Source organism: Leuciscus leuciscus, assembly GCF_965113295.1.
Source record: "Leuciscus leuciscus genome assembly, chromosome: 20".
Lineage (NCBI taxonomy): Eukaryota > Metazoa > Chordata > Actinopteri > Cypriniformes > Leuciscidae > Leuciscus > Leuciscus leuciscus.
This window is the reverse complement of record NC_138744.1, coordinates 32,431,861-32,456,783: the sequence shown is the minus strand read 5'-3', so window position 1 is coordinate 32,456,783 and position 24,923 is coordinate 32,431,861. Positions and strand designations below refer to the sequence as shown.

Sequence of the window (24,923 nt, the reverse complement as noted above, 5' to 3'; positions counted from 1 at the left end):
ACCAGGGGACCAAATGAATGTTAAAACCGCTGACGTGGCTCTCGTAAACCAGCGGCTCTTTTTACATGTGTCCAAAATCTGTCACTAGTGATCTGTGGTTATCTTCAAAACAATAACACGCTCTATTAGACATGAAAGTAAATAATCAATCACACTTTTATCTCTAAGCTTCAGTCCACAGTCAAATCTCGGCTTGATATTTGCTATCTCGTCTTAAATGCTGCTGACCTGTATGTTTGCGAGCGATATATTTTGTTATTTGTCTTTGACAATTGGCCTCAGGGGTTTTCTTGGAGAGAGATAGAGAGAAATAAGTTATTCTTCTGAACAAATGTTGCCCATTGAAGACATTGGCTCCGTTCTCAAGCTTGCCTGTATTGTTTTGGAATGTATTTAACAGCCTTTTACTCCCATTTTACAGGAGGAGCTGAAAGACTTTAAAGCATATTTAATATATAGATATATGCATACTGTTTATGTAATCCAATTATTATCCTTTACCTATAGTATTTATTTATAGCAACGTGTTCTGCATCTTCTCCACAATGTAAAAGAGACTCCGGCTCCTACCTCAAGCTTCTCGGTATTATTTCCAAAATACCTCAACCATCATGTGATACTGATGAGCTTTATTTGTGTACGGTTGTTTTCATCGCACTGATTTCTTGCTCTGTGCAGTTTAATTTGTGGAGCATTGTGATTTCTCTGTACTAAAGACGGCACTGCAATCAGCCTCATCTGACAGATTTATGTTTTATCCTCAGTCGCTATTTGACCTATAAATGCCTTTTACGTTAGCTGTGTTGAACCATGACTCTGAACTCAGGGAGTGTATCAAGCATGATTTCACACGAAGTGATAAGAATGATATTATTTTATTATAGTCCCATACCATCATGATTAACTTTCTGTGATTTGTGGATCAAACGGGAATGTAAATCCTAACTAGAATGCTGTGGTTGCCTCCTCCTCCTCCAAACTGGAAACATTGACGTTATCTAATCCATTCCTTTATGCAATTATATTTCAGTTCTTGTTTTTATAGTATTTAATAAAATAAGGTATCATACAACGTTTTGCACCATTTAGATGTGCTAATGCTGTTTTTGACTATCCTGTTGAACTTGGGAATCACTTCTTGAATGTAATGTGAAGTTTTCAATGGTTTTTGTCATCCAATAAATTTAGTGGAATGTGAGAAAAAATACTGGTTGTGACTTCTTCCCTCAATGGTATACATGTTTTTTTGTTGTTGTTTTTTTGCTAGACTGATGACTTACATTTGCCATTTTATGCCATCTTATTATGTTGATTGTTTTAAACTTATCAAACAAAAAAGCATGCGGGAGCTATAACTATTTGCATAGAAATGGCACAGCTCTTTACTAGCAATGAAATCAAAAGTTATTTTCTTAATGTTTGTTACTGGTCTTATTGTAATTGTAATTTTATTGATTAAAACAATTGCAATTGACTAATTGAAATTTATTGATTACGATTGCAAATTTCTAGCCCTCGAGCTGTCATGAAAATGAATAATCAAGTCATGGAAATGTCTATGTCTTGTATTTAGTCTACATAATTTCATTAGATAGAAATATTTTTTGTTAATTGTGATGTCTTTAAATATTTGACATTTAACATTTATTGACAGCTAAATTTTTCCGACTTTCCTCAATTGTATCAGCCTTCAGCGACTTGAACTAGTACTAGAAAAAAAACTTTGTGTGCGTATATTGCAGACACAATGGTAAATTTTCAATTCTACTCTGGCATCACCTCATATATATTAAATACGTAATGGGACATGCACCAAAAGGAGTTTTATGGCAGGCAAAATTTGCATATAAAACTATGGTTCGAAGAGTCATAATTATAATTTGACTATTCAAAATGATAATTAGAGATATCTGCAATAATAAATGGGAGTAAGAAATTTGATTCAGGATATGTCTAAAGTTTTGACTAGACTAAATAGCCTACTATTTTAGATGTATGTAATAACGTCATAGATATTTTATATTGACGTGTCAGCCTACAAAAGGGCGTCATCCCAGCACCACTCTATTATGATGAGTCAAAATTGCAGAATAAATATGTGGAATTGGATTGTTGACTAGTCAAAACTAAATCACGACTAGTAGATCCAGGGGGCGTTAAGTGCTAAAACAGCTTGCCATATGCTTTGCCATAATGGTAAATGGGCGCTGGCTAGGATGGCCAATGAACGAAGTTTAGGATACTAAAACACAGGCTTGGGTTATGATTGGACAGTCCAGGCCGTGTGCTAATTAATATTCATTAGCAGGGCCCCCGCCCTACAGGATAGCAGGATTCCTTGAGAGTGCTCATTGAACGGCGCGTTTACTACAGGCTTTACGGTAACAACATGGCCACTTACTTGATAGTAAACACGGACTGATGCTCTCTCGTGCTTATTTAAACGCCTCAAGACGATGACATCTTGATTTTGGCCATATCACAACTTTAAAATGAAACTATCACGAGTCGCATCTTTTTTAATCCGGCGGCATCACGTTTACCGGGCTCCGGGTCCTGTCTCATGTAAAGAACCGATCAGATATGGAGCTTTCCTCACTAAAAACAACTTCTCTGTGTCTGCAGTTCAAGACAGCACTGCGCTTTTGTACAGAAAACACGGGGAGCCCTCACAAGTTGTTCAGTAAGCGTGTCACACATAGATTTAACACTTTGACAGTTTTATAAAGTTAACTGCGTTTCCTGAATGACTGACAGGTTGGAGTCACTGGAGCTGCCCCATGTGGGCCCTGAGTGTGTCCTGGTGAAGATGCTGGCGGCTCCCATCAACCCCTCGGATTTAAATATGCTTCAAGGCAAGAGCAAACGATTTTTTTTTAATTTAATAAATAATGCATTACCTATGCATTGACTCCTGTTGGCAAATACAAGTCATTGACAGAATCAGGATGTTTGGGCAAATCAAAATATAAAGACGAAAGAAAAAGTGAAATATATTTTGTTTGAGGAAAACGGAGGCTGTTTTGATCCTTTTGCATTGTAATATTATTTTCACAACATGTTCCTTCAAATTAAAATTTCCGTCATTTGTCATAATGTTTTACTTATGTTTTTTATTTATAATTCCCATTGTTCTCTTTTTTATTTTTTATTTTTTTTTAGGAAAGTAATGTTTTAAAAAAAAAAGTTAATTTAAGTGACAAACACTACCATAATGTATAAGTTTAAATAGGGAAGCATGATATTGAAGAAAATGGAGATATGCGATACCTTGTAAAATAATGTGATAGTCAATATGCGATACAATATTGCTTTAAGTATGTAAAAAAATAAATAATTATATTTAAATACTTAACTATTTAAATACCAACAACTCACAACTTAATATATAGCTAATATATAGCAATATATAGATATATCAACCTGAAAACTTCACATCAAGAGCATCCAGCCAGGTAAACACCTGAAACTAGGGGTGGATGATTAGTTATTTTTGCTATGTAGATTTTTTCTTTATCAAGAATAAGAATAAAGAGACAAATCACAAACAATAGGGCAAATACAATAAAACAAAGATGCAAATGAAATAAACACTGCTTTATTTTTTTTAGGTAGGCCTACATTTGATCTGTTTAACAATAGCATTTAAGTAAGAAACAGTTCAAAAACTGAATAATCTAATGTAAAATTAAAACACTGCATGAATTAAATTTACACTGATTCATATTAAAGCTACAAAAGTTATTCAGTCAGGAGCAGTGAGTGATTTTCTCTTGTTGTTTGACAGACAGCAGCAGGTTAACACATCTGATAACCGACTGTGTTTACATGAATACTCGCCGTGACCGACATCTTGACAACTGTGTGTGTGTGTCTGACCTTTCGAGTGCAATAAGCAATGAAAGAGAACTGAACTCTGGGAATATATGCGGCTTTCTGTGTGCGCATAATGAGTTGTTTTCCACAGCTTTATTGTGCTTAATAACTGTTTTTAATGTCAAGCAAGTCACACGTAAGTAACAGTCGTGTGCCCAGTTTATGTCCTGCTAAGTGCGTCGACCTAAAACTTTGACTTTTCACAAGATTTTGAAGTAGCCTATTAAAATCATTCAGAAATGCATATCGCGATATGTACATTTGCCACATTTCGATGTGTAGCCCTACGCCACGTTTAAATCATTTTAGAAAATTTTATTCGTTTTTGCATTGCATAGTGAAAATTGATTGGGAAAATGGCATATTTCTTTCTTTTTGAGTGAGATTTCCTTTTAAAAATGTTCATCTACTTTTGATTTGAGTGTAAATCTTTGTGTGTGTTTGAACAGGTACGTATGCCCTCCTGCCTGAGCTTCCAGCCGTGGGGGGTAATGAGGGTGTGGGTCAGGTGATGGAGGTGGGAGAGCAGGTGAAAACACTCAAGCTCGGCGACTGGGTGATTCCAAGAGATGCTGGCTTAGGTGAACATTTCATGTGCATTCACAAGGCTGGTGTTCTCATCAGCAGATCTTAGGATGTGACAGCCTTGCACTGATCTGCACAGGTACATGGAGAACAGCTGCTGTTTTGAAGGCTGGCGATCTAGTGGGTTTACCGAAAGACATTCCTGTACTGTCTGCCGCCACTTTAGGAGTCAACCCCTGTACAGCTTTTAGGATGCTCACAGACTTCGAGGAGCTCAAACCAGGTTCTTTCATTTTTCATTTACCTCAAGTAGGCAGTGCTCAACTGTTCATCGTGCACCGAAGTCTAACTGTATATTTCAGGAGACACAGTGATCCAGAACGCAGCTAACAGTGGTGTTGGACAGGCTGTTATTCAGATTGCTGCTGCTAAGGGTATTCAAACCATCAATGTCATCAGAGACAGGTAACCATGAACCTCAACTCATCATTGAGGCTGTAATGTTTTATCATATGCAAAAACTGAGTCTGTGTAGATGTTAATTAATAGGCAAAAAATAGCTCTTTAGGTTAGGTATTATTTTAGGCTTTTGTTAATGTAGCCTTTCTAAAATCCTGGTTTTCTGTAATGTTTTTAAAAGTAATTTATTCCTGCTTGATTAGATTAGAGAAATAATTTGGACTCTTCGTTTCAACAAACCAGTTAAAAAACCCCGATTCATATCATTAATGATCGCTATATCATCCCCACACTATATAAAACACATTCAAATAGAGCCATGTATAAGATCATACTACTGATTTACATTTTATTCAGATAAAAAATAAGACAACACTTTACTTAAAGCCTTTATGTATAATGCATTATAAAAGTATTTTAATGCATTAATTATGCCTTGTAATGCATTGTATGGTCTCATGAATAATTGTAACCACAGTTATAATACATAATAATACTTATCTATTAAGTGATAGACCATTTAAAAGTACATTGCATTAAAACACATGACAAACAACCAATGCCAGATGTAACAAGGAATCTACTTATATTTTAGTGCATTTGACCTTTGGTTATAATTATCTATGAAAATATATAATGCATTAATGTACATTATGAATGCCTTTATAATGTGTTATACACAGAGGATTCAAGTAAAGGGTTAAGAAAAAACATATCATGGATGTCAAAACTATTGACATGTTTCTTACAATTAAGTTTTGCAAAGTACTCAGTACAGACAGTGATTTGCAAATGCAGATCTAAAGCATTTAAAGTGATTAAACTAATCTTAATCAGCTCATATTTGTTCATCATTTCTCTTCAATGCAGACATGAGTCCAGTTGCTGGAATATAAAACAGTTTCTTTTTGAATATCCTCTTTCACTTGGAAATGTATGGAAGTGAAATAGGTTGTTTTTATGTTCATTGTGTAAAGCAGCTTGTTCACCGTTCTAGGCCTGACGTACAGCATCTCTCTGACAGACTGACAGCACTGGGAGCCACACACGTCATTACAGAGGAGAAACTGAGACGGCCGGAGACGAAGGAGCTTCTTAAGGTCAGTTGGATCATTCTAGTGCCACAGCCGTATTTGCTTTGTCTGTATGTGAATTCTGTGTTATAGAAGCCACATGCAAAAACATTCTGTAGCTTGAAAGAGACTTGATCATGTTCAGCGATTGTTTCTAACAGTCGTGTCCTCGACCTAAACTGGCACTGAATGGAGTTGGAGGAAAGAGCGCCACAGAGCTGTTACGTCTTTTACAGTAAGTTATCTCTATACACAGAAATGATCATCAAAATCTTTAAGTGTCCACCTACTTCTGCAGCAGCCTTCGTTGCAGAGGTGTTTTTATCATTCATTTTTCTCCATAGAGATTAATATATATATATATATATTATTCTAAAGCATGCAAAAGAAGATGGCCCATATTATTATATTATATTATATTATATTATACTGTATTGTATTATTATATTATTATAATATTAATTGTGCTTAAAAAGTCTAAATTTAATATACTGAAAATAATAATAATACCTTTTATTTATAGGCGCCTTTCAAGGTCCTCAAGGACACTGTACAACTAAAAAGCAAGTCAGTAAAATTCAAAGCTATGACCTACAGATCAAACATTTAATAAAACAAATCAGACAATAAAGTCAAATAAAATAAAATAAAAGCTATTCTAAACAGATACATTTTAGTCTGAGCTTTAAAGAGGGAAATAAAGTCCATCTGGCGAATGTGCAATGGTAAATAATTCCATAATTTTGGCGCTGCACAGCTAAAAGTCCTACTACCACCGAACAAACTCAGCTTGAAATTTGGAACAGTCAATAAATCTGCTGAATAGATCATCTAAAAAAACTAAAAACGTGAAGGAATGTACAATTGAAGAAGATCTGAGAGATAAAGAGGAGCCAAGTTATGAAGAGCTTTGTAGGTGAGCAGCAAACTTTTGTAATGGATACGATAACGAACAAGAAGCCATTGTAATTGGAAAAGAACTGAGCTTATATGATCCGAGGTACGTGAGTGGGTAACGACCCTAGCAGATGAGTTCTGAATTAACTGTAACCAATGGAGTTGTTTTCAGGAAGACCAAATAAAAGAGAATTACAATAATCAATCTATGATGTAACCAAAGCATGAATAAGGACTTCAGTGCTACGCTGAGAAAGTAATGGACGGAGTCTAGAAATGTTACGTAAATGAAAAAATTCAGAACGTGAAATTGTATTAATATGGGGGACCAAAAGAAAGCAAACCATCACATATAACACCAAAACTTTTCACTTGGGTGGAAATATTAACCAGACAGTTATCAATAAGCAGGGTGAAGGATTGAGGTTTAGATAAAACAGACCTAGACCCAACAAGAACGGCTTCAGTTTTGTTGGTATTTAACTTTAAAAATTGTTACTCATCCATATGTTAACATCCTGCAAACATTTAGTGAGTACTGAAGGGGGATGGGAAGCACTAAGTTTTGTAGATGTACAATTGTTTCATCAGCGTAACAATGGAAGTTGATGTCATAAGTGCGAAAAATGTGAGCAAGGGGTAGAAAATAAATAATAAATAAAAGCGGACCCAACACTGACCCCTGTGGTACACCGTGAGTAACTGTGACAGCCTCTGATTGATCTTAAAGGAGAAGTTCACTTTTAAAAAAACTTTTGCTGATAATTTACTCACCCCCATGTCATCCAAGATGTCCATGTCTTTCTTTCTTCAGTCGAAAAGAAATTAAGGTTTTTGATGAAAACATTCCAGGATTTTTTCACATATTATGGATTCCATTGGAACCCAAACGGTTCAAGGTCCAAATGACAGTTTCATTGCCGCTTCAAAGGGCTTTAAACGATACCAGACGATGAATAAGGGTCTTATCTAGCGAAACGATCGGTCATTTCAAAAATAAAATAAAAAGTTGACGTTTTATAAGCACAAATGTTCGGCTTGCTCTGTTCTGTGATGCGCGTTCGTGACGTCACGTAATACGCAATTACGTTGAAAAGGTCACGCTTGAAAAATTGAAGAAAATTTTCTTTTTGGCTTTTTAATATTAAAACACTCAGGATGCGCACACGAAATGGGCATTTTAAACGATAAACTGACACAAATACATTTGAAAATGTTTATATGGTCCTCCTTCCGCACATTTGTAAACACATCAAACTTGACCTTTTCAACGTAATTGCGTATTACGTGACGTCACGAACGCGCATCACAGAACAGAGCAAGGCGAACATTTGTGCTTATAAAACGTCAACTTTTTATTTTATTTTTGAAATGACCGATCGTTTCGCTAGATAAGACCCTTATTCATCGTCTGGTATCGTTTAAAGCCCTTTGAAGCGGCAATGAAACTGTCATTTGGACCTTGAACCGTTTGGGTCCCAATGGAATCCATAATATGTGAAAAAATCCTGGAATGTTTAAATGTTAAAAAACATTAATGCAAACAGCTTTGTCTTAATTACAGCAGAAATACTAGAGGACATATATTCACCAATATAATGGTGGATACTTGAATATTGTGTTGGAGTCAAAAATGTTGAGCACCACTATTCCTAAGCATTACATTACAAACATGATGCAAAAAGCAAAAATTTGTAATATGATTTGAAGCAAAAAAACATGACAACTTCATCACACTAATTTATGAGATTGTACAGTAATATTTTACTTTAAGCCTTTATGTGTAATGCATTTTAAAGGTATTCATAATGTATGTTATAAATGCATTATATCTTTTTGTGAATAATTGTAATCAAAGTTAAAATGCATTATAATATTTGTAGATTCCTTGTTACATCTGAAATAGGTTGTTTGTCGTATGTTTTAATGCATTATACTTTCTAAAGGTGTAACAATGAATAGATAATATTATACTGTATTTCCCCATTATCTCATTGACTACGTTTACATGCAGCCAATAACCCGTTCAAAACCAGGATATTAGCAATAACCCGGTCGCGCACGGCCATGTAAACACCGGCAAAAACCCGCATATGCTCATATCCGGGTTTTTAAAAACCCGGATATTATCCCTGGGGTACCCCTTTTCTAACCCGAATATTTGGTCATGTAAACGCGTATCGGCATATCCCCATCAAAAGGAACATTGATTTGTGTTCTGCGCATGTTCTATTCGCAAGGAATCTTGGTATTTTGAGTAGAGACGGCGCATACAAAAACCCGCGTGCAGTAAACCGGAAGTAAACAAGAAGTAGAGGTAAACATGGCGAGACGCAGCACAGCACCACACTTTTGGAGCGAGGAGGAAAGCGCAAACAAAGGCGATCGCTATCTGCCCCGAACTATTCATTATCCGCGTGCTGCTGCTGTTGTTGTTGCCTTTGGATACAGGAAGAAGAATTGGAAATGACGCACATTGCGTCTTAACATTGTCCGTACGTCCAGACGCTAACCGTGTGTCGCCGTTTACATCGGGATATTGCCAATTGATTACAAATTCCATGTATAGGAGTAACTCTCTCTACTCACGCATGTAAACGGGTTATTCCGAATGTTTCAGAAACCCAAATAGTGACCTTAACCCGACCATAACCCGATATTTGACAGCATGTAAACGTAGTCATTGTTGCAGCTCCTCTCTTCCCAGTCTGTCAGTAACAACCTCTTTAGTTCCTGTCTCTATGAAGCTCCTCCTTCTGAAAAGCACACTGTGCTCTGATTGGTCGGCTGGATCAGTGTGTTGTGATTGGTCGAGCGCTTCGAGTGTGTTTGGGAAATGTCCCGGCCCTTACCAAAACCGCAAGTTTCAACACACTAATAACTAACTCAACCAGGCCCCGCCCCTTCATTCTGCGTATTAATTATTTAAATGAGGAATATTGTGATGTGTTCGTTCAGTAAGAAACTCAAGACTACTCGACAGAGAGGATATCAAACACAAACTCTCATTCAAGCTCATAATAGAGCCCAATCACTTGAAAGGAAGAGCCTGCTTCAGTCTAGACCCAAAAGAGTGTCAACTCAGAAACCCTATTTTGTCACTCATTATAGCAAGGAGGCTGTCCAGATTAAACACATTATAAAGAAAAACTGGAATATTATTGAATGTGACCCTACTTTACGGGAAATATTCACGGAACCCCCTGGGATCAGCTTTAGGAGGGCCCCCACAATTAAAGACAAGTTAGTAAAAAGTGACCTCCCTGCTCCTAAACGTGAAATCTGGCTTCGTCATTCGTCGTTGTAATTATTGTGAAAATATGACTAAAACTGATATGTTTATTGATGTTTTTAGCAATAAGACGTACACTGTTAACAGTTTTATAAATCGCAATACTACCCATGTTGTCTATCGTTTAGAATGTACTTGTGGTTGTTTTTACGTAGGCCTCACTAAAAGGAGACTAAGAGACAGGGTAGCTGAGCATATGCCATCCGGATTGGAAATATTAATTATCCAATGGCCAAACATTATATAGACGCTAAACATGGGAGGGATTTGACCTTACGAGTAGTGGGCATTGAGGCTATTCGCCTTGATGCCAGGGGTGGGGATATAATCAAACGCCTTAAACAAAGGGAGACATACTGGATCTATTCCTTGAGGGCCACCAGGCATCCAGGTCTCAATGAGGATTTTGACCTCTCACCTTTTCTGTGATTGTTGTGTCCCAATAGGTACAGTGTATTGCTGTTTGTGAATGTAATGCTCATTTCTTGTTAATTTTGTTTTGAACCATCTTGTCTATGAAATTAGAATTATGAGGGATAACATTAGCCTATTTATACTTATTGACTTCACATACTGTGTGGAGTATACTAGTTGTTTGAAGTGATGTTTTTCCACTTGGAGATCTCTTATTTTGCCTTGTACTTGTATGACATAACCTCTGACATTAGGCATGACTTTAACTTTTGCCTCTAGTGGCCAAAAAATAGTGTTGCAAGTGCCAGAGTGGCTCACCTGAAACCAATGCAATTATATAAGTACTGCTTGTGTTTGTCTGTTTGTTACCAACACCCTGATGAAGGCCAGTGGGCCGATACGCGTTGGTGTTTTTATCTTCAATGTTTTAGCCCTCTACTATCAATAAAGGCTTTTTTACTTTTTTGTAACCTACTGAGTGCCTGGACTTGGATTTTTTCCCGCTGAAGGGACTTTGTGCTTTATAGCTTTGCAGAGCTTTTTCATGCTCAAAGTTGAATGTATATTCAGTGTTATCTGTGTTCCTCAGAAATGGAGGGAGTATGGTGACCTACGGTGGGATGGCCAAACAACCAGTCACTGTCCCAGTGGTGAGTGTGACAGCGTTCGCTCATCGGCACTTGATGAACCTTGATATCTGGCTTTAAATCATTATAATAGAATGTGATGTGGTGTACATTACAATTATATAAGCATTATTCTTTCTTTAGAGTGCACTGATCTTTAAAGATGTGAAAATACGAGGTTTTTGGGTTACCCAATGGAAGAGAGAGAACAAACATGGTGAGTTTCCCCTAGAAAAAGCCTTTCTCGAGTTGTGTTGTTGTGTGAGGACCCATACAGAGTTTAATCTAAAATACTCGTTAACACCTTTGGCCTCTTGTGATAGATGAAGACGCCTTACGAAACATGCTGGATGAACTCTGCGTCCTTATCCGTGCGGGGAAGCTGTCAGCTCCGGCTTGCGCTGAAGTCAGGCTTCAAGACTTCGGAAAAGCCCTTGAGAATGCCATGAAGCCGTACGTGTCCACCAAACAAGTGTTTGTCATGTGATCCCACTTGTCACGTTTTCTCAATTCGTTAAGCTCTGCATCAATTCAACCACAAACACACACACAATAAATGTGACATCAAAGTCCAGTGAGCTTTATCAGCTTCACAGAAGATTTGTCTTTGAAAGCATTGACATTTACTGTGTACTTTAACTTTTATGAACATAATAAGTATTATCAGAATGTCAGACAGCAGTTTACTTTTACAGTTTATGGACCACACACTGATAACCAGACACGAACTGAAAAATATGACTAGTTGTCAACAAAGACTGAGCATTTATTTCATCTTGAGCATCTTGTCAGGTTATTGTTGCTTTGCCACATGGACTCAAACATGTAAATCTTCATATGTTAAAAATACACACTCATGCCATTTATAAAATCAAGGTAAAAGACTGAATAATGAGCAATTATGACAATGAAATAGAGACACATTTTTTTGTAATATGAACTACTACAACAGATTGTGACTGTTAATGAATATAAAGCGTTTGCTAAAACTGATCGTTCTCTTTGGCTTTTATTGACATTAAACAGATAGAAGCAGTTTATGTTTTTTAACACCAGTGTCCTGTTCATATCGAAAGCGCTTTTATCTCTGGAGTGACTAGCTGTTTCCATCCATGTCATTTTATGCCAAAATAAAGTTAAAATTATGTTTTGGAAAGCATTTGTCACATTATGAAGAAGAAAAATCAAACATTTATAATTTTTGGCAATCTTCCATGCATAATAATAAAAAATAATAATAGACATAGACAACTCATTCAAAACAGTGAAAGAAAAATTGTTGCTATATAAGTTACAGCCAGTGTGAATTACAGTTTATTCTAAAGTCATCAACTTAAAGAATAAAAATTCAATTCAACATCTCTTCTCTGATGATGCGGGCGGGGCAACCTGTCACTCACATGAGATCAGCCAATAGCAAACCACAACCAATTCCGCATGGATAAATCAAGCCCCGCCCTGCACTTGTTCTTTTTCCAGAAACGTTTCACTCAGATAAACGTCACACTAGAGCTCTGCAGTGATGATGTATTTTTATAGGGCAACCCCCAAGTTCGCAAAACCCAATATGATTTTTCCATAGGCTTTTGAATTATCGCAAAAAACAAAACAAAAAAAAGGTCTGTGATCAATAAGTTTACAAGTTTATGATACTTACAGGGGTTATCCATCAAGACAACACCACACAACACGTCAACCTCTGTAGTCCCATTTAGACACTTGATAGCAACTGCCTTTTTTAAAACAAGTAAAAGCTTTATAAAAAACACAAGAGGGTATTACTGGTATTACTATTGTGTTCACCACAGACAGGTTATTAAGAAAAATTTACAAAGACAAGACTATTACAGCTTCAGTTTCATGCCGACTTTAAAGGGAGTGTTCACCCAAAAATGAAAATTCTGTAATTTATTAACTCTCATGTCACTCCAAATTTCTATTGTGGTCCAAAAAAGACATTTTTCACAAATACCTTCTTGATGCCAGCATTTTCATTTTGGGGTTAGACTGTTCAATAAATATAAGCAAATCATAATAGATCTGGGGCCAGATTTACTAACAGCTCCAGCGCAAACCCTCTTTTGGTGTTAAAAAACTACTGTCAGGATTTACTAAAGACACGCAGTGAAAATTAGCACTGAAAAGGCTTGGACGGGGTTATTTTTGTGGCTGATATTATTACACATGCATTTATAGGAGTTTCCCTTTCAGGCGCAATATTTATGGGAGGAGAGAATTTAAATAAACCATTCAAGGTGATTTACTAAGGTCTGCACTCGTCACTTTACTGGTAGGCTATTTGTGCTATTATTTACCAGCCAAAAAGAGCACGTCTTAAACCAGACACTAGTTTGCGCTGACTGGTGGATTGTGTTGGTCATTATGGAAATGATCCGGATGAGTCTGTGTTCTTTCATTTGCTCGTCGTCAGTAAATCACGAGCAGAACTTTACACTCCCATCTGTGCTCTTATGGGATTGCGCTCTCACGCTAATTTGCCCTGTTTAGTGAATCTGGCCCAAGTATATAAACAGTAAAGTTTTCATCTACTTTAAATACTGGTGAGAACATGTCATTCACACACCAGTCTGGAGGGATAATATAATGAGAATGATGCTGTGCTGTGATCAGTTCAAACACAGCAGACTCAGCATCAGAGACGGAAGCAGAGTTAGCAGCACTGGTCCTGTAGATGATCCTCCCTCCTTCAGCACACAGCGCTCGTAGGCCTCGAAGTCGACCTCTCTCACCGCACACACGTGATCGACGCGGCAGTCAGCGTGGCACTCCGTCAGGTCGTAACCCACCGAGTTAAACTCAAAGTACTTCTGCAGAGAACACTTGTCGCTGGTGATCCGCTCCATCACCCGGTGCATGGAGGCAGGAGAGGCGTCCGGCACTCGAAACGCCTCCGTCAGACGGTACTCCTTCTCCCAGCGCGCATGGGCCATGTTTGCGTACGTCAAGTTCAGATAGTAGGTAACTATATCCTTTAGGAACGCAAAACACCAAGAAAAGAAGTGTAAATATGTTTCAAGTTTGTCATATACAGTCAAACCAAAAATTATTCAAACACCAGATATAATTTTTTATCTTTTTTTACTAGTGGGTGCAGGACAGTTCATGTGTGTAAGTGAGGAGAGCAAAATAAAGTAAACTGTGACATATTATACCCAAAAATTCTTCATACAGTGACTACCAGTAAAATGTATACAAATTTGGGACCAAAAGTTATTCAGACACTTTGACCTGACCATGTTTTGCTGAAGTGTTTTTTCTTTAATTGCTAATGTGACCTTTTTACACCACAGACTGAACAAAATGAAGCATTGCTTGGTAATTGGTTGAGCTAAACTGGTATTATCTAATGGTGTAGTTAAATTTAATCTGTGAGACAGTCTAACAGAAGGATGGACAAAACCAGTGAAATATCAACTGATTTGATAACTCTGAGTTCTTGTCATACTTTATCACCATTTTCTAAACTATAGTGAATAAACTGTGATAATGTGAGAAATGTTGAAGGTGTAAATTTTGGTTTGTCATATAAATACAGATTTTTTCCACCTTACCTTGATCACAAGTGTTTTGGTGTCATACTCAAAGATGCGAATTCCAGGGTTATTTCCGCCATCTGTCACGCCAGGTAGTGTTGTTATCCAGGGCGTAACTCCTGGGGTCAGGAACATCGCACTTACTGGAGATCCTGTGTAAAAGGATATTGAAAAGTTAGTAAAGCAGCCTAAAGTCAATTTTACAGGGGTTGGACAATGAAACTGAAACACTGGCCAATATAGTGTTGGAGGTTTCACGCCTATATACAGTATATGCACCAATCCTCTCTGATTTTACATTACACCAGTAGAGCAGACCCAGACAGCAACATAGTGTCGGCCCAGATCCGGCCCACATCTGGGGCCTCATTTATAACCGTTGCGTCGCACAAAACAGGCCCTGAAAGAGGCGTACGCCAATTCCGACGCATACGTTGTGATTTATAAAAACAAACTTGATGGGAAAGTTTGTGCATCTGCACATCTTGAAGACAGAGCAGTTTTGTGACACCGATGGTGATCTACTGACGGCAGATGAAGGAAAACCACTTTAAATCTTCAATATGAGTCCTAATCATATTTATTTATTTTTATACAATACATATTTATACATATTTATGTATTTCATACATATCATATTTATATTTATTTATGGGGCTGTTATTTATTTAAACACAGTAACAGTTTAAATAAATAAAAGAATGATTTAAACTCTGTTTTACATCTGATATACAAATTTAGATTAAATATGCCATTCTCATTAATGGAGTTAAGCACTTAAATTACATGAAATCATTATCGAGAAGTTACAAAAAATAATTATATTCTAATAAATAGAAATATTTGTAGTGGATGCAATGCTGTTGAAAACTTTTCCTGTGGCGTGTTGTGTTTTAATGTTTTAACTACAGCGAGGTTTGCTAAGCGCTTGATAGCAGAACTCATGGTCTGAGGAAATATTTTCACGCAAATAATGATCAATACTGCACAATATCTGTTTCCATTAAAAATATGAAGCAATTTCAAATATTATTTGCAAATCTTGGGCTGTGGACATGTGAAACGTGTATTGCTCTCTGATGAGTCCTCCTTCACTGTCTTTCCCACGTCCGTGGGAGTTAGAGACACCCTAAAGAGGCTCAACACCAGGACTGTTGTGACTCAGAGTGAAGCAGTGATGGTATTCCTGACTGAGCTTGATGGATCAATACAATCACTGCCAAGGACTACCAAACTGTTCAGGAGGACGATGTGCACCTGATGGTTCAAACATTGTACCCTGAAGAGTGTATCAGCATGATAATGCACCAATACACACAGCGAGACTGGTGACAGAGTGGTTTGATGAACATGAAAGTGAAGTTGAACATCTCTCATGACCTGCACAGTCACCAGATCTGAATATTATTGAGCCACTGTGGGGTGTTTTTGAGGAGCGAGTCAGAAAACGTTTTCCTCCACCAGCATCATTTAGTGACCTGACACTGTTCTGGAAGAGGAACGGCTCAAAACCCCTCTGGCCACTGGGAAGGACTTGTATCTGTCATTCCCAAGATTAATCGATGCTGTATTGGCTGCAAAAGGAGGCCCTACACCATCCTGATAAATGATTGTGGTCTGAAACCAGGTTTAACAGTTTCATTGTCCAACCCTTGTATAGTGCATATTGTTTCAAACCAGCTTTACAGAAAGAGTTAATGTTTATAATATCTTATCTTCATGGCTTATTGTCACATTTAGCAGATTAGAGCTGGACGATAATATTGTTCAAGCATTCAAGCAGTTGAGATTTGCTATATAGAACATATTGCTTTACATGAGTATACTTTATGTATGTTGGTAAAGTAGGATGAACTATATAAACAACTTTTAATATATTGCTAAAATACCTATTTTTATGACAATGTAATTATCAATCAGTTGAGGTTTGCTATATAGTTTATTTGGGTTATTAATTTGTTATGTGATGTTATTTTTGAGAACTATGAGATGAGATTGTGTTCAATTTTGGTGAAAAAAAAGTGACAAGTCTATTACTATTTGGCTATGTATCACTAACATGGTTAAGTGTTGCATATAAATGACGGGGTTAAATATTTTGATCATATTGCCCACCCCTTAGCAGTTTATCTCAGGAGTTCATTGAAAGTAGCCATGGCATACTTATATAGCCTACACTCTTAACTCTTTCCCCGCCAAACGGAATTTTTCGTTATTTGTTAGAAAACGCTTCCCCACCAGGGGAATATAAAGAGATGTAAAGTTTTGAATTGTGTGATATAAATTCACAATTCAGATTTTTTGTCTCGCAAAATTTTTTTCTCACAACTGCGACTTTGTCATGCAATTCTGACTTTATATCTCCCAAATGCCTGTTATAAAGTCAGAATTGCGAGATATAACCATGCATGCAATTCTGAGAAAAAAAAAGAATTGTGATATAAAAAGTCATAATTACTTTTTTTTTTTTTTTTGTGCGAAAAAAAGCTTCCATTCATATGTAATCATATGCATATGTAAAATAACGCGATTATCAACATTAAACAGCATATAAATCAAAACAGAAAAAAATATATATATTTGTGAAAATGATCAAAATTGCTGGCGGGGGCTGGCAACTTAAAAAAAAAAAACGCTGCCGGGGAAAGAGTTAAAAAGGTTCTTTATCGACGTTGATGGTTCCATAAAGAGCATTTAACATCCATGCAAACTTTCCATTCCGCAAAAGGTTCTTTAGATTATTAAAATGTTATTCACTCTTAGAATAAAAAAAGGTTCTTTTAAGAAGAGATCCCTGAAAGCTTCTTTGAGGAACCAAAAATGGTTATTCGATGGCATTGTCCATAACACATTGTACACAGTACATAATATCTTTAGTCCCTAGTGTGCCAGCCAAAGGCAACTGTGGCAAGAAAAATGAAAATGATGCATGGATAATAAAGGGAAGAAAAATGCTTTGAGAAATGGATTTCATGGCCAATTTGTCCAAAAAGATGCAGAAAATATAGCAGAATTTGCAGTACCATTAGAGCTGTAGAACATGCGGAAGCTGTCAGTGTGGTGATGACCGAAGAACTGGCCCAGTATAACAGCGCTGTGCTTCTGTATGAGATCGATGTAGAGCTTATTAAACTCCTTTCTGAACCAGGCCTTATCTCGCTTCTTCTCAAAAACCCCTGGAGGGACATGGCCGATAATGTAAACCTGTAAAACAGAACAAAGAATCACACAATACGTGGATAAAGGACCAAACTGAAGGTTTAGCTCCCTCGCTATATATATATATAGTGACCTTCTCATTATTTTTGGCAGCGTCCTGAAGCACTTTATGAGCCCAACTGAACTGGTCTGCAGGGTCTTTGATGTTTTCTGTCAGTTTGTTCTGATCGTAATAGAGGTTTGTATTGAGCACCATGACTCTGAAGCCAGTTTGATTCAGCAACTTTTCTGTGTAATATCCACCTGTGAAAGACAGAAAAGTAACAAGCATTATTATATGACATCCTTTAAAGCTATATAATTAGTACAAAATAACATAATTTATGGTAACACCACATTAAGGTTCCATTTGTTAACATTAGTTAACATTTACAATGATTTAAGTTGATATTAATTCTAGCATTTACTAATACATAATATTATTTAATGGACCTGAGCTAACATGAACTGACAGTGAACAGTTGAATTTGTATAATCTATAACGTTAACAAAGATTAATACAAATTAATTGCTCAATGTTAGTTAAAGCTGCAGTCCGTAGTTTTTCCTCTTTGTCGCCATCTCTGTTAGAAATCTGCAATTGCAGTTATTCGCGGAATTATCAACTTTACGTGGGTTGTGCCTCGGCACGGCACAGCGCAGATGAATCCAATGTTTTGAGGAGAATGTGCGGCTGTCAGTCACCGGTGTGGATCCTGCATTTTACAACGGGTGAATCTCCAGTTGTCACTGGTGATTGTCGTTTGAACATTTCTGGATCCGCCATCAAATTGATGTGTAATTATATCAAGTGCTGTGAGAAAAGGCTATAAATCTCCAACTCCAACATCCTCACACTCATAGCCTACTAGCCGAGACAAATGCGGAACAATTAGTCCATGCGTTCATGACCTCAAGGCTAGATTATTGTTATGCTCTAATGGGTGGTTGCCCTGCACGCTTAATAAACAAACTACAGCTGGTCCAAAATGCAGCAGCTCGAGTTCTTACCAGAACCAGGAAGTATGACCATATTAGCCCAGTTCTGTCAACACTGCATTGGCTCCCTATTAAATATTGTATACATTTTAAAATATTGCTGATTACTTACAAAGCACTAAATGGTTTAGCTCCCCAGTACTTGAGCGAGATCTTAACGCATTATAGTCCTTCACGTCTATTGCGATCTCAAAATTCCGGCCAGTTGATAATACCTAGAATATCAAAATCAACTACTGGCGGTAGATCCTTCTCCTATTTAGCACCAAAACTTTGGAACAGTCTTCCTACCATTGTCCGGGAAGCAGACACACTCTGTCAGTTCAAATCTAGACTAAAACACATATCTTTGGCCTAGTATACACATAACACATTATAGACTTATATAATACAATGTTAGGCTGCATAGATCAGGTCAGCCGGAACCGGGAACACTTCCCATAAATCCTGATGTACTCGTTACATCATAAGAAGAATGGCATCTACGCTAATTTTAGTGTTTTTGTTTATCCCGAGGTTTTTCCGCAGCCTGCCGGATCCAGGCTGTATCCAGATCTGATGAAGGACCTGCACCTGGACCCGATGTCATAGCGGCGTGCTAAAGTGCCAACTAGTTTCTCCTTATGGAGGATCCCTTTACCACTCTACAAATAAAGCGTTGTCGGGAAAATTCGGTTCGCGTATCTACCCCGAAGTGATACAATTCTGTATCAAAATGTTAAGGCCAGACAAATCGTTTTTTAAGGCTTGGTTTGTAGGGAATTACAAACCTGCGCACATATATTCAAACGCGCAAACCAATAGACTGAACTCGTAATACGCATGTGCACGCCATCAGCGTTCTCACAGGTTTCACGTTTAAAGTCTGTGTAGAGTTTCCTGTTAAAACGGTGTTGTGTTAGCGGCCCCTAATAACTAATGATCGTTGTGACAGAAGTGAATCAATCAAATTAACTTTAGCTGGAAAATAACTTTATTCAAGAACTGCTATAAAGCCAAAACAATCTCTGTTATATTAAACTATCCTTGTATCTCTGTAAAAGCCGCTTTGGAACAATTTACATTGTTAAAAGCGCTATATAAATGAAGATGACTTGACTTGACTTGACAGATGTGACGTAATGACGCAAAGACATGCTCGAATTTCCCGCGGAAATCCACCAGTACCACTGGAATTAAAAACATTATTACAAGCTTACCGTTTTGAGTCGAGCTGAGGCAAGCAGAGAGTTTTGAACACTGGCTGGTTATGTACCTGCTCAAACATTTATTTAAGATAATTTTTAACCCCCAAAAGTTACGGACTGCAGCTTTAATGTTAATGCATTAATGTGACCTTATTGTAAAGTGTTAACATTCATGATATAATACAATTAATATAACATCCTTCTTCAAACCAAACTCATCTTCTAGTCTTTTTTGTGTCAGTGTATTGCAGATAATGAGCTGCTTTAGTCTGTACCTGTTTTAAAGGTTTCTTTCGAGGCAGTATGCAGCCAGTCGTGCCACAGGTTTGCTGTTTGCTCATAAATGTTGTTCTTTTCTGGAGGCATTTGGCTCTTTGGATGGTAGTCATGATTTCCCATCGCAGAATACACCTTGGTGTCTAAAGAAATACAGATGTACAATAATAAACAGAGCAATTCCAATAGGGTCCTCCTCACACCATCAGTGCTCGGGCCCTAATGAATTTCATAAACCAAAAAAAAATAAAAACTAGCAGTTAGTATAGGCCTAATGAAACACATACTAGGAAAGACAGATTTTATGATGTGGGTGAGGTTGCCGATTATTCTCAGGACGGGTTCTTCTCCCAGCTGCTCATTGGGCACATGAGGCGTATCATCTCTATGGAAAAGTTCAGTCAAAAGAAAGTACATAAGTCCAATATTTAAGACACCAACTCATTCTTCAATATTGTTATTTCCCCCATAATAATAATATTATGGAAGAATGGGGATTGTAGGCTATCATACACTATACGTTGTGTGTACTGGACCCTTGTTGGCTGATTTTCTCTTACAATAATCATTTCACATGCATACACATTTTATATTTGCTTCCAAAACTTTGCTTTAAAAGCCTTTGGCCTGAAAATAATTTTTTTAACATTTGACTCTCAGGGCCCTATTTTAACGATCTAAGCTCATGGTCTAAAACACAAGTGCACTTATGGCGTGTCGGAATCCACTTTTGCTAGTTTAACGACGGGAAAAATCTTCGGCACTCCCAGAGAATGGTCTAAAAGAGTTGTCCCTTTTCTCTTAATGAGTAATGGGTGTGTTTTGGGCGTAACGTGAAATAAACCAATCAAAGTCTCATCTCCCATTCTCTTTAAAAGCCAGTTGTGCTCGTGCCATGGCAGATTCGCTATTTACATGACGGGATTTGTAAGCGGAAAAACTGAACGCTTCTCTAGCGAGGAAACGGATCTGCTTGTGCGCGAGGTTAAAGCTGTGTGTGTGTGTGTGTGTGTGTGTGTGTGTGAGGTTAAAGCAAGCAGACCATCTACGGGACAAGCCGGATTCCACCATATCTTTATGTACACAATATAATATTTAATTATATTTTAATATTATTTTTAATATTTGGCATATTTATTTTTAATATTCTGCTGCACTGTGTGTGTAATAAGCAGAGTGTACGTACGTGTTGGACCCGCCTATAGGCTCATATTACTAATGTGCCCTTTAAATAACAAAGAAAATACAGCGCCATTGACTTTAGACCAGGTTTCAGTTGGTTAATGGCTCAGTCTATTTCAGTTTCTCAAAATAGCAACGGTCCAACAATGCTCCAGAACACACACTCGTTCTCAGACCAGCAGCCCATGGGGGAACAGATGGGCGCAAATGCATTTGCTATTTAAACAACTTGGCGCAGGATGTGAAAATGAAAACTGCGTCAGGCTGAAACTAGCAAAAAACACTTGTGTCGCTCCTGGTGCTGCATTGTGACGGGTGTATGACAGGGCCCATTATGTTGAAAATCTATTGTGCTAATTTAAAATCAGTAAAAACTGAATGGAGTGCTGCAGGGAGGACATGTTTTTGTAGGCCAGAAAGGAGTTGCATTTTAACAAATGATTGTGATGTAGTTGAGCCTACGTTTAGCTTTCGTAAAATCTGCCGATTGCATTTAGGCTTCAAAGTTCAAGATTATCGTGATGAACAATAGTACATGAATCATAAACATTTGTTGGTTTCTGCAATAGGCCTAATTCAGAAGCCAATGGAAAAATCCTACAGGCTTTTTTTTCTTCAAGGGAATCAGGGTGATGGGAACTTGCGGGTTTGCCTAAAAATACGTCAGTAGAGTCATGTGAGTTTAGAGGGCATGTGGCTCATACCCCGTCCAAACGATGAAGTCCGGGTCCGGCAGGATCTCTCTCATGGCGTGCACTGATGAGTTTATCAGAGTCCACGGGGAGTCACAAGAATAATCCCCAAATGTGCCTGCATTCGGGGTCGGACGGCCTCCACTAGAAGCACATTTTGATGCCGAGTTACTCCCGACATCATAAGAGGGATCCCAGTGGAGGTCTGAGATGTGCCAAAAATTACCTGTGGCAAACAAGTGCATAATTATCATAGATATAATAATCAGGCTGGTGATATATTGAGCATCTCAAGACTATAGGTACTACAAATCTCATTTTAAATGTTCTCTTATTTTTGCATGTGTTCATAATTTCTTTGTATGACCGTTCATTGCGTTATTATTACAAATAAAACATCGACTGCACTGCAAGCACAACTATACTTGCATGGACTATACTTTATGATTACAAAATATTCAACACATTTTTAATAATATTTGATACATTTTCCAAGGCCGGACATCACTTTAGGCCACTAGTGTAGGTAAAAAGTAAATAAATAAATAATTTTCCATTTTTTTATTTTAATAATAATAATAAATTAAACTATTTAATAAAAAATTGTTCCAAAATAATGAATAAAACAATATTTGTTGACCACATAATGTGCACATAGCACTCTAGTGGGAGGCATTCTGCCATTTTTTTAATAGATTTTTTAATCCAGTTGTAATATACTTCTACCACTGAACTGTACTGTAGTCTAGCAGTTGTTGCATAACCAAGTTTAAGTGTTCATTGCACGTTTGCTTCACACTGTCTTAAAATCAGCTTTATATGTTTAAAACAAAACATTATATCATGCTCGAATAAATTCATAATGGTAAAACACTGCCGAAAGCTTTGCTCTTCAATAAACAACTTGTCACTTAAAATAAGTGCAGTGTGCGGGTTTTTTTTTTAAAGTCAAACCTCTAAAACAGTAGAAGACATACCTGTCAACACCTTACTTCTACCAGAGACAATGAAAATGTTGAGAAGAATAACTTTCCAAACACATGCCATTGTGAGCTTGACCGTAAGCGTGTGAGAGATCCAGGACTCTGGTGTGAGTGTGCGAGACGTTCAGTCCACAGTCCTCCATAAACTGACAGATAAGATAAGTCAGCTGGAGGGAATGAACAGAAAGGCTGATCACTGGGACTGTCTTCTTAGCAACATGAGCGCTTGTTCAAACAGAAGTTCTCCAGCTGTTTACAAGTGTTAGAGGAAAATAAATATGTGACACAATCTATTTTAGTGTGCTGCTATTTTGAGGGTATGACTATAACATACTTCTTGCTCATACTATAACATACTCATACTGTAGTAGCTCAACATTAAAATGAAAATTGTAGCCTCATGTATGAAAGTTTGCTTTACGATAGATTTATAAACCACTCTTTGAAACAATAGCCTTTCAGAATCAGCTTTTCCACACCGTCTCTGCAAAGGAACCAAAAACTATTTAGTCATAAATATTGTACTTGACATTGTACGCAGGAGGTGACGTACTTGAGTAACTGTACTTCATACTTTGTAGTTTGTACTTAAGTACAGTTGAGGAATAATTGTATTGTACTGAGATTTCCAAGGTATAAATCTGTAAGGGTATCCCACTGGAGGCAAGTTGTAAAGAACCCAAGTGCAGTTTATTAACAAACAGAAAAAAACCAAACATGAGGAAAAAAAAACATGACGTGGCATGAAAGACATGGACATGGGACATGGACAACAGTGTTTACAGGAACCAATACTTGACAAAGACACATGGATAACATGAGGGCTTAAATACACAAACTACAAGACAAGGGACACCTGTGAACAATGAAACAATGGACCAATGACAACATGACACATCAGACAAGGGAACACATGGCAAGATCACATAACAGGGAATCACATGACAGACATGGAAACATGACATGAACAAACCCAAAACGTGACAAAATCATACTTTGTATAAGTGCAAAGATATATAAGTGATCTTTACTACAATTAACTGTGGCACCTTTTACTCACTCAAGTATTGTTTTGTTTTTTGTTTAAAAAAAAAAAAAATTAGGCTAAATAGTTCATTTCAACTTAAAAACTCCCTGTGTACTTTTTAGAGATTGTATATAACATTGATATTTGATAAATAGTCCTCAGATGCCATGTCTGTAATTTATAGCAAAACATCTAGCGTTAATTCGATCTCAAACAGATTCATTAAAATAAGTTATTACTCCACCACGTGTGTGACGTTATTAACCAACGTGGTTGAACGACCAATTTGCGACAGTACAGTTTCGGGAAACAGTCGTGACTAGTTGATTTCTTCAACGATGCATCGCACTATGGTAGTTAAGCAGCGAGTTACGTCGTTGTTCGGGAAACGCATCCTAGCTCAGTTCAGTTCTCATATAATGGTGTCAATCCAGGCAGATCAATAATATTGTTGAATGTTAAATGTCCCCAACTAAGCAAGCCAAAAGCCAAGGCAACAGTGGCAAGGAACCAAAACTCTTATCAGTGATAGAATGGAGAAAAAAAACCTTGGAGAACCCAGACTCACATTAATAATAATCAGAAATGTTTCTAGAGCATCAAATCATCATATTATAATGATTTCTGGATCATGTGACACTGAAGATTGGAGTAATGATGCTG

General features: G+C 37.3%; 2 protein-coding genes and 1 long non-coding RNA gene across 4 annotated transcripts in view; 2 read left to right on the top strand and 1 right to left on the bottom strand.

Annotated features, from left to right (window-relative positions):
* Positions 1–24,923, top strand: part of LOC309484253 — a 288,989-nt gene that overhangs the window by 82,019 nt on the left and 182,047 nt on the right. The gene's annotated exons all lie outside the window — the stretch shown is intronic.
* Positions 2,395–12,083, top strand: mecr (mitochondrial trans-2-enoyl-CoA reductase). The gene is made up of 10 exons (XM_082150451.1): positions 2,395–2,683; positions 2,758–2,855; positions 4,326–4,457; positions 4,541–4,684; positions 4,764–4,866; positions 5,858–5,960; positions 6,095–6,168; positions 11,126–11,186; positions 11,307–11,379; positions 11,486–12,083. The coding sequence occupies exons 1-10, from the start codon at positions 2,493–2,495 to the stop codon at positions 11,647–11,649; spliced, it is 1,143 nt and encodes a 380-aa protein (XP_082006577.1). The 5' UTR covers positions 2,395–2,492; the 3' UTR covers positions 11,650–12,083.
* On the bottom strand, positions 12,153–23,485 carry smpdl3b (sphingomyelin phosphodiesterase acid like 3B). The gene is made up of 8 exons (XM_082150404.1): positions 23,228–23,485; positions 22,263–22,476; positions 20,664–20,761; positions 20,376–20,519; positions 18,009–18,178; positions 17,740–17,920; positions 14,735–14,868; positions 12,153–14,152 (listed from the first exon to the last, which is right to left on the bottom strand). The coding sequence occupies exons 1-8, from the start codon at positions 23,295–23,297 to the stop codon at positions 13,790–13,792; spliced, it is 1,374 nt and encodes a 457-aa protein (XP_082006530.1). The 5' UTR covers positions 23,298–23,485; the 3' UTR covers positions 12,153–13,789.